Below are 10,219 nucleotides of genomic sequence, written 5' to 3'. Positions count from 1 at the left end.
GGGCTGGATTCGAACCCGCCACCTTAGGTGTATGTGGCTGGCGCTTTAGTCACTTGAGCCACAGGCACCAAGCCAATCTTTTTGTTTTATTTATCGATTCCCTTCTCTCTTTCTTTTGTAATTTACTTAGTAAAAACATTAAGAAGTTGAGTTGTCTTACCGTGTTTCCCAGAGTCTGAATTTTACTGATTACATATTTATCTGTCCTCTGTATTTTCCTCTTTTCCTCTGTAATTGAAGTTAGGTGGTAGTAGGTGCCTCATTAAGGGGGTACAGCACATAATGCCTCATTGTCTTTCTTTCTGTGATGTTAGCAACTGTTGACAAGTGCCCAGATACCTTAGTGGTATTTACAAAATGGTGATTTTTGTAGTAGTGTTTGCAAAATAGCAATATTCTAAATCTTATCATTTCTTCTCTGTTAGCAAGAATACTTTATAAAAGAGAAGTTTGCCTTCATCTACTCTTTGGTTACCTTGAGATACAGTTAGTTAGGAATGGATGCCCAGTTACTCTCTCTTTCCAAAGTATTTTGATAGTGGGACTACTGGGGGAAAGATAAAAAGCTAAATTAGTAAGAGTTGAGAATTCACTGAATATTTGCTCTTCCCATCTCTCTTGAACTAGTAAATGTTTAAAAAATGTTAAAAGCTAGTGTCCTCTAAAGTATTTTGAGGCTGTGACTGTAGTTTTATACCTTTCATTTTCAAATGAAAGGTATGGCTACAGAAGTAGATGAAAAACTTTTAAGACCAAGCAGAAAGCAATTTCTCATAATTTTCATGAAGAGTAAGGACCTGTTGATTTTTTTTAATCATCTTATGCTCAAGTACCTCTGCAATTGTTATAAAATACATGTGTGTTTAATTAGATTGGTCATCATAAAGGATATGGAGTGAAATTTGAGATTGTCAAAATCATTCTGGCTGGGCGCCATGGCTCATGCCTGTAATCCTAGCACTCTAGGGGGCTGAGGCGGGAGGATCTCTTGAGCTCAGGGGTTCAAGACTAGCCTGAGAAAGAGAGAGACACCCCCCTCTGCTAAAAATAGAAGTTAGTCAGATGTGGTGGCAGGCACCTGTAGTCCCAGCTAATCAGGCAGTTGATGCAGGAGGATCCCTTGAGCCCAGGAGTTCAATGTTGCAGTGATCTATGATGAGGCCACTGCACTCCAGCTTGGGTGACAGAGTGAGACTCTGTCTCAAAAAAAAAGAAAGAAAGGAAAAATCGAAATCTCTGAGCTCATTACAAGGCAGTATTCTGGATGTGAGAGGATATATTGGCTTTCTATTGCCATGTAACAAATACTACAAATTTAACAGCTTGAACCAAAGCACGTTGATTATCTCAGTTTATATGTGTTAAGAGTCTGGGCATAGCTTATCCAGGACCTCTGCTTAAGGTCTCAGAAGCTTCAATCAAGCTGTCAGCAAGGATGGGTTCTCATCAGAGGCTGTACCAGGGAAAGGTCCAAGTTCCCTCAGATTATTAGTGGAATTAATGTCCTGCGGTGGTAAGATTTGTGGCAGTTTACTTCAAAGCCGACAATGAAGAAAGCATGGAAGTTTCTAGTAGGACTGGTGCTATGCTCTTGTGTAATCTTGCACATGTAATCACTTACATTCCATCACCCACCCATCACCTTTCTAGCATTCTTTTGTTTAGAAGTAAGTCACAGGTCCTGCCTCTCCTCAAGGGGAGAGGATCACACTAAGGCTTAATTACCAGCAGGCCAGATCACAGGGGGCGTCCTAGGATCTACCACAAATATTTTCAAAGACTTGCTTCCTACTGTCAGAAGTCTTGTAATTAGGCCAGGTGTGGAGGCTCACTCCTGTAAGCTAGCAAGGTAGGAGGATCACTTGAGCCCAGGAGTTCAAGACCAGCCTGAGGGAGCTCTACTAAAAATAGAAAAATTAGCCCAGGCCTTGTGGCAGGCACCTGTAGTCCAGCTACTGGGGAGGCTAAGGCAGGAGGATCACTTGAACCCACAAGCTAGAGGTTGCTGTGAGCTAGGTTGATGCCATAGCACTCTAGCCAAGGCAACAGTGAGACTGTACCTCAAAGGTGGAGGGTGTTAAAAAATGATTTGTAATCAAATTAGGAAAACAAACCATTCATAGAAATAACATTTTACATCCCACTTCTGAGAATTTATCACAGTGAAGTCATTTTAACCAGGGCAAAAAGTATGTGCCTTGAATGTTTAAAATATTTGATTTTTTAAGCAGTAAAGCTCAAGAAAAAAAATTCCAGTTTTTATCTGTTTTGACAAATGATTGGCAACCCACAAAATGCTCGACGTAGATGAAGATTCGGGGAATTATAGGATCAGTGTTTTGAAATAACAAATACTAATTTATAAAAAAGCAGGAGAAAATATTTACCATGATATTGACACCATTTGGGGGAGGATTGTGCACAGATATAAAAGAATGGAGACAGGGCTTTATTGACTTTCTGCATGTTCCTTTGTGATGTTTGTCTTATAAAAATGTATGGGTGTTGCTTTTGTAGTGAAAAAAATCTAATAAAAAAGACTGAAAAAATTACCTTACAGTGAATAAATTTAAAATCAAAATACACATCATTTAGAATATAGTCCCCATGTCTGTTTCCCTTCAGTGGTATAAAAAATTGAGCTTACTGGGTGGTGCCTGTGGCTCAAGGAGTAGAGCGCTGGCCCCATACACCAGGGGTGGTGGATTCAAGCCTGGCCCTGGCCAAAATTGCAAAAAAAGAAAAAAAAATATTGAGCTTACTATTCATGTAGGAAAATGAATGACAAACTCTTCATACTATTAAAATCACTCTGATTAATGACGAATTGTGGCTTTGTTTTATATTCCTCTTTTTCCACATAGAAGTTACAAATGTTAGTTTTAATTTTTAGTTATATCTATAATAAAAATGTTAGTAATATTTCTGTACTTTCTAATGTGAAATTATACTTACAGAAAATACATCATTAATAAATATAAATTGACTGAATCATAGTAAATTTTGCTCTTGGTATATAACAGACTTTGACTTTGGGATCCTTCACAGAAGTACTAGATAAGTAAAAGTCTGGTCAAATAAGAAAAATTAACCTTACATCTAGAAATATATTTAGGTATCTTCCTAGTTTAGATGCAGAGATACTCAGGGACTCTTTCTCAGGACGTTAAGCATGTAGAAAAGTTATTTGCTATGGTTTAACTGACAGTGATCTTTAGAAGAATGAATCACAATATATATTTTTCCCTCTTTATACTAAATATTATTTTTATTTACCCTGTTTGCTGTTTTAGTTGAATGCCGTGCGTGTATCAGACTGTCAGTTAATATCATGGAATGAGGGCTAATAATGAATGAATGAATTTACTTTCAGACCAGCTCTGTTCTTTCTGCCTAGCCTCACAGGGGATCCTCCAGACACTGCAGAGAAACATCCTTGCCTATTTGCAAGGTGGTGGTCAGGACCATAGATGGGGGAAGTCTGTAGAGGAAGGTACCAAACCCACAACTGGTTCATCTGCCAGTGTTCACCTGCGTGTGTCGGTCTATTGTCATTGACCAGACAAAGCAGGTGACCCACATCTTACTTGCAGGTATTGACTGGGCTCCCAAAAGCGACCGCATCGTCACTTGTGGGGCAGACCGCAATGCCTATGTCTGGAGTCAGAAAGATGGTGTCTGGAAGCCAACCCTGGTGATCCTGAGAATTAATCGCGCGGCCACTTTTGTGAAGTGGTCCCCCTTAGAGAACAAATTTGCTGTGGGAAGTGGAGCACGACTCATTTCTGTTTGTTACTTCGAGTCTGAAAATGACTGGTGAGCAACATCAGAACTTTTATTTTGTTGTATAGAATTTATATTTAGACTGCTGTATTCTTGGTGACTTCTTAAAGCACTCGGTGAAAGCTTAACTGTAAATCCAGTTTTTTCTCATCTAGAGGTTTTTTCCTTTGAAATTCTGCATTCTCTCTGAGCATTTTTCCATCTCATGTGCACATTGAATTAAATCTTAGTTCTCATATTAATATAAAATTATTGTTTTCGGGCGGTGCCTGTGGCTCAGAGGAGTAGGGCGCTGGCCCCATATGCCAGAGGTGGTGGGTTCAATCCCAGCCCTGGCCAAAAACTGAAAGAAAAAAAAAAATACAATTATTGTTTTCATGCTCTGATCTCCTAACTTGTTTATTCTGGAAGATGTTGTTACTGTTCTTACTCTGTACTGAATAAATTGCTGTTTTCTTACTGTGATATATAAATCATAAATTTAAAAGAATCTCAGTATCCTGAGGAATACTATTTTTTTCTCACTATAGCTAGGATTCTTATAGATAACAATATTCCCCTTTCTTTAAATTTTATTTGCTAATCAAATCTGTGTCTTGGTATAATATTTTACTTGTTTAAACCATTGAAGTAAAAATTCACCAGAATCTTAGAAGTATAATCAGAATGTTATACTTTTTTTTTTAAAAATAAATCTCTTTTAACTGAGCCAGTCAAAATACAGATGTTTATTTTATGGCTAAATAACTTGTTTGAACTTCCTTCCTGCTTATTTTGATAAGAAAACAGCTATTCTACCTGGCATGCATTCAAAATGATGGTAAATGTCATTCAACATGGAATTGTCATTTAGTACAAAACAGGCAGTGTTTGTGTTTCTACTAAAAATAACAGAGTACACATTACTTTGTGTAGTAGTTTTACTTTTTATATTCTGCTGAAACAGTGAAAGGAAGGGATTATGTTACATTTATCATTTAGTAAAACTTCAGAAATTATTCTTTGGAAAGAAAGTCTAGGCTCGGTGCCTGTGGCTCAAGTGGCTAAGGCGCCAGCCACATATATCTAAGGTGGCGGGTTCGAATCCAGCCCAGGCTGCCAAAGCAACAATGACGGCTGCAACCAAAAAAAAATAGCCAGGCGTTGTGGCGGGTGCCTGTGGTCCCAGCTATTTGGGAGGCTGATGCAAGAGACTTGCTTGAGCCCAGGAGTTGGAGGTTGCTATGAGCTGTGATGCCATGGCACTCTACCCAGGAAGATAGCTTGAGGCTCTGTCTCAAAAAAATAAAAAATAAAAGAAAGAAAGTCTATGAATTTGCAATATGATTGAATTATGAATTTAAGATATATGAAAAGGCTACAAGTTGTTACAAGTTGCTACAAAATGTTACTTGCTAGAAGTCACTTGGAAGTTTGTTGTAATGGGGAGATAAGAATCAAATTTAGGCAGGAAGATTACTTGAGCCTAGAATTTGAGGTCATTGTGACCTATAATGGTGCCACTGGCAACACTGATACTCTGTTTCAAAAAAGAAAAGAAAAAATACACCAATATACAAAATAAACCCAGAAGCCTGTATGTAAATCCAGTACTCTGGGAGGCCAAGGTAGAAGGATTGCTTGAGACAAGGAATTCAAGACCAGCCTGGGCAACAAACCCTGTCTCTATAAAAAACAGAAAAGAAGAGGTAACAAATTTCATTAATATTCCTACATGGCTAAACTTTGTCAAGTAGTAATCCTTGCAGTCTTATTAAATTATGTAGGAAACTTTTCTTCCTAGTTAAGCTCCAACCTCAGTAATAGTTTATATTTTTATGCATTGAAAATTATTATCAAAAATAGGTAAATTGGAATCACTATGGTACAGTGTGTTGTTTTTGAATAAGTTATATGTTCAGGGTGGTTTTTCAGCTATAGAATAGCTGCATGAGTTTTTCAAATTTCATGTAAGTACTTTAAAACAAGCTCTCAGAAGCCTGTAATTCAATCATATGAACTACTTATTTTGGGGGGTGGTGCATGTGGCTCAAAGGAGTAGGGCACTGGCCCCATATGCCAGAGGTAGTGGGTTCAAACCCAGCCCTGGCCAAAAACTGCAAAAAAAAAAAAAAAAAAACAACTACTTATTTTGCTAGCCACTCTTCCTTAATTTAAAGAACTACAACATAAAATAATTTAGAAAATTGTCTTTTTCAGAGTGTATCTTTTCAGATAGGTTTTTATAAAAAAGATTCTACAGAAAAGTAATTAGCATTCAAGGAAAGGCATTTGGCTCAAATATTAAGTATCTCAACTCTTGAACAACTGGAAGTGATTGTTTTTTAAGCAATAATTTGGGGGCAGAAATTGACTTAGTTAAGCCAATAGAATGGCTAGTCTTAGATATAAATAAATCTTTTTTGAATGGCACTAGAGAATTAGTCAGAGGCTAATCCCCAACAAGAGGTTCTTCTAATTTCTTGTGATTTCCCTGTAAAAAAAGAATAAAAAGAATTTGCACCTTCATGGAGACATGTAAAGGAGATTAAGCTGTTTTACAATCCTAAATTAACCAAAAATGGAATAGCAAATCAGTGAATATTTATAATAAAATTTAATCAAGTAATTTCAAACTTCAATTTTTATCTCAAAGGTTAGTGTCATATGTAACCTGAAATCTCATAGGACGGTAACTAAGTTAATCAGTACTCACTAATCAGGATTTCTACAAACCAGCTGCTCTGAGAATGACAAAGCCTAAAGAACGGGAGAACTGGGGGACTATTGATAGTTCTTCTCTTCTCTCCATTAAAAATGTGTCTTTTCTCTGGCAGGAGGCCTGGTAGCCAGTGGAAGAACCATGCTTAGGTGTTTTCACCTGACATACACTTGTAGGTCATTTGCGGACTTCCACTTGATGATGTGTGTATAAACTAAAATAGTTTTTCTCCGCTTGTAGGTGGGTAAGCAAACACATTAAAAAGCCGATTCGCTCCACAGTCCTCAGCTTGGATTGGCATCCCAACAATGTTTTGCTGGCAGCAGGATCATGTGACTTCAAATGCAGGTGGGAACAAATGAGAATTGATAGACTTGAGCTGCTTCTTGTTCATCCTTCAGCATATAAGGTTCCTTTTTTTTGCTAGGCACTGTAAGGGACTCAAGTTGAAAGCAGCTTGTGATCTAGAAAAGGATGTCATGCATAAGTCACTGAGGTAGAAAGAAATGGACTTGGAAGTGGGATAAGAAGAAAAGGCAAGGACAGGGCCAGGAAGTTTCTTAGACAATCTATCCATGGTTTAAAGTGGAGGATTACCATGTGTGCTGACTCTTTCTTGCCCTTTTTCTACTACATTTTCTATTATTTCTCATTTCATAGTCTAGGCAGCAGACACTGCAGATTCCAGAGTGAAACAAAGATTAACAAAACGTAGCTAAACATTGTGCTGCTGAGCTATTATTGTGCTGTTGTGTTCAGTTAAAGCTTTTTATTTGTCCATGAGGCTAGAAGAAATGCAGCCACTTTGTTAAGAGCTTTAAGGATCATACCATGTAATTGCTTTTTAAAATTGTTCTTTTATCACAAAGGATTTTTCCCCCCTTAGTTAATTGAAAAGCAAATATTGTTGTTTCCTGTTGACCATAAGGTGGGTTGGGAAATGGAATGCTTTTCTTCAGTAACTATGTGGAGAGTTCCCAGAAAACCTGGATGGTGATTTATATTAATGTTTTTTAAAAAAATTAGGCCAGGGCGGCACCTGTGGCTCAGTGGGTAGGGCACTAGCCCTAGCCAAACTGTAACAAAAAATAGCCAGGCATTGTGGCGGGCACCTATAGTCCCAGCTACTCGGGAGGTTAAGGCAAGAGAATTGCCTAAGCCCAGGAGTTGGAGGTTACTATGAGCTGTGATGCCGTGGCATTCTACTGAGGGCGACAAAGTGAGACTCTTGTCTCTAAAAAAAAAATTAGGCCGGGTTCCATGGCTCACGCCTGTAATCTTAGCACTTCTAGGAGGCAAGGTAGGTGGATTGCCTGAGATAACAAGTTCGAGACCAGGCTGAGCCAGAGCAAGACCTTATCTTTAAAAATAGCTGGGCATAGGCAGCGCCCATAGCTCAACGGATAGGGCAATGGCCACATACACCAAGGTTGGTAGGTTTGAACCTGGCCCAGGCCTGTAAAAACAATAATTACAACTGCAACAATAACAACAAAAAATAGCTAGGCATTGTGGCAGGCCCCTGTAGTCCCAGCTACTTGGGAGGCTGAGGCAAGAGAAATCACTTAAGCCCAAGAGTTTGAAGTTGCTCTTTTGGGCATGGTAACTCATGCCTATAATTCCAGCACTCTCAGAGGTCAAGACAGGCAGATTGCTTGTGCTCAGGAGTTTGAGACCAGCCAGAACAAGAACGAGACCCTGTCTCTACTAAAACTAGAAAAATTAGCCAAGCATTGTGGTACCTCCCAGCTATGTGGGAGGAGTTTAGGTTCCTGTGAGCTATGATGATGCCATGTCACTCAACCCCAGGGTGACAGTGAGACTATGTCCTCCCCCCCCAAAAAAATATTTGTGTGAGTTTGGCTGCACAGATGGGGATTATGTTACTTTATGTATGTCAAAGAACTTTATATTCTGGACTTTTGTTGCTTGTGATCTGTTAACCAGAATTATTCTAGCTCCCTTAAACAGTGGAATTAGATGGCACTAACCTACATAGATTCTTGTGGTACATCTGAAAATCTGTGAGAATAGGTCTCAATTCTTTTGTTAATATTAATTTCCACAAATAAATTTTCCTTTGATTCATGGTCTTATCATATCTGCCTTCTCGATTTGGCGGTTAAGTACTACCAAAGAAGCCTCTGATTTAAAGCACAATGACTCTAACATCACATATTTTAACTTACAAATAACTCATTTTCCTCTGTGCTATTTCTTCCAGAGTTGCTGCTGCCATCTTCATTTGGGGTGGAGGGGGAAGGGAATAAGGGAGCCTTTAGGTTCAGAATTTTTCTAAAGAGAAGATACACAAAGTAGAAATAGCACTGGAAGGCCAAAAGGGACTGAAAGGACAGATTTCCAGCTGTTCTTTAAGGGAGCCTTTAGTTTCAGAAGTTTTCTAAAGAGAAGAAGATATACAAAGTAGAAATAGCATTGGAGGGCAAAAAGGAACCAAAAGGATAGATCTCCAGCTATTGTCATTTATTCCTTCTCCTTTATAACTCTGGGCCAAAACATACACACAGCTGCATGAAGCTAGATAAAGAAAGCGAGTTAGAAAAAAACTGATGGCATAGGCTGTAAAGGACCTACCTTCATCTTAGACTGCTCTTGCCACAAAGACTGGACAATGGGACTGAGCGTGAGGGGATCCCAGCCTGTCACTTGGCAGCACTAGGGAACCTGCCTGCTCTTACCTACTTCCTTGGCTTTCTCTTTGGGTGTCTCTCTGCCTGTAAATGACTTACTATCATTGGTGTGTTACCAGGTAACACCTATTGACCTATTGTCTCCTCTCTCCTACTGCTGACTGCATGATCTTCTTTGAGTACTTTGCTGAGAATGATGGTGAAGTACCCATAGTCCCAGCTACTCAGGAGGCTGAGACATCGCCTAAGCCCAGGAGTTGGAGATTGCTGTGAGCTGTGATGCCACAGCCCTCTACCAAGGGCGATAATGTGAGACTGTCTCTTAAAAAAAAAAAAAAAAGATGGTGAAGTAGAAAGAATGCTGTGGTCATTTAGCAAGGTCTGACTGGGCAAGGGAGGGATAGGACAGCAAAAACTCCCCAGAATGTGCAGTCCGTGGGGGCGGCGCTTTTGTGTTCATTACCTAGAGCCTGATTAACAGTAGGTGCTCTGTGAGTATTTGTTGATTAAATATGGATTTGCCAAACTTTCATTGGCTAGTAGGCAGCTCTTAGAACTGTTTTGTAACTTGAGAAGTCTATATATCTGAACTTGTCCATTACGTTTTAATTTTTTTTTATTAAATCATAGCTGTGTACATTAATGCAATCATGGTTTTATATACAATTTGAAATGTTTTCATCAAACTGGTTAACATAGCCTTCACGGCACTTTCTTAGTTATTGTGTTAAGACATTTATATTCTACACCTAGTAAATTTCACATGTACCCTTGTAAGATGCACTGTAAGTGTGGTCCTACCAATTACTCTCCCTCCACCCATCCCCCCCTTCCTCTCCCCTCCCCTCCCTCTCCCCTTTCCCCTTCTTATGCTATAATTAGGTTATAGCTTTCATAAGAAAGCTAAAAATTGGTTTCATAGTAAAACTGAGTACATTGGATACTTTTTCTTCCATTCTTGAGATACTTTGCTAAGAAGAATATGTTCCGGCCCGGCACCTATAGCTCAACCGGCTAGGGCGCCAGCCACGTACACCTAAGGTGGCGGGTTCGAATCCCCAGCCCGGACCCGCCAAACAACAAT

At 39.1% G+C, this 10,219-nt stretch overlaps 1 protein-coding gene across 1 annotated transcript in view; it reads left to right on the top strand.

Annotated features, from left to right (window-relative positions):
* The window catches only part of ARPC1A (actin related protein 2/3 complex subunit 1A), a 44,286-nt gene that overhangs the window by 24,405 nt on the left and 9,662 nt on the right, over positions 1 to 10,219 (top strand). The window contains exons 4-5 of the mRNA XM_003798884.2: positions 3,594 to 3,816; positions 6,725 to 6,832. Coding sequence (XP_003798932.1) covers positions 3,594 to 3,816; positions 6,725 to 6,832 — 331 coding nt within the window. The remainder of the gene's footprint in view (positions 1 to 3,593; positions 3,817 to 6,724; positions 6,833 to 10,219) is intronic.

The sequence above is a fragment of the Otolemur garnettii genome, unplaced genomic scaffold (assembly GCF_000181295.1).
Source record: "Otolemur garnettii isolate 467f Iridium unplaced genomic scaffold, OtoGar3 scaffold00142, whole genome shotgun sequence".
Lineage (NCBI taxonomy): Eukaryota > Metazoa > Chordata > Mammalia > Primates > Galagidae > Otolemur > Otolemur garnettii.
This window is presented reverse-complemented; position numbering and strand designations above follow the sequence as displayed.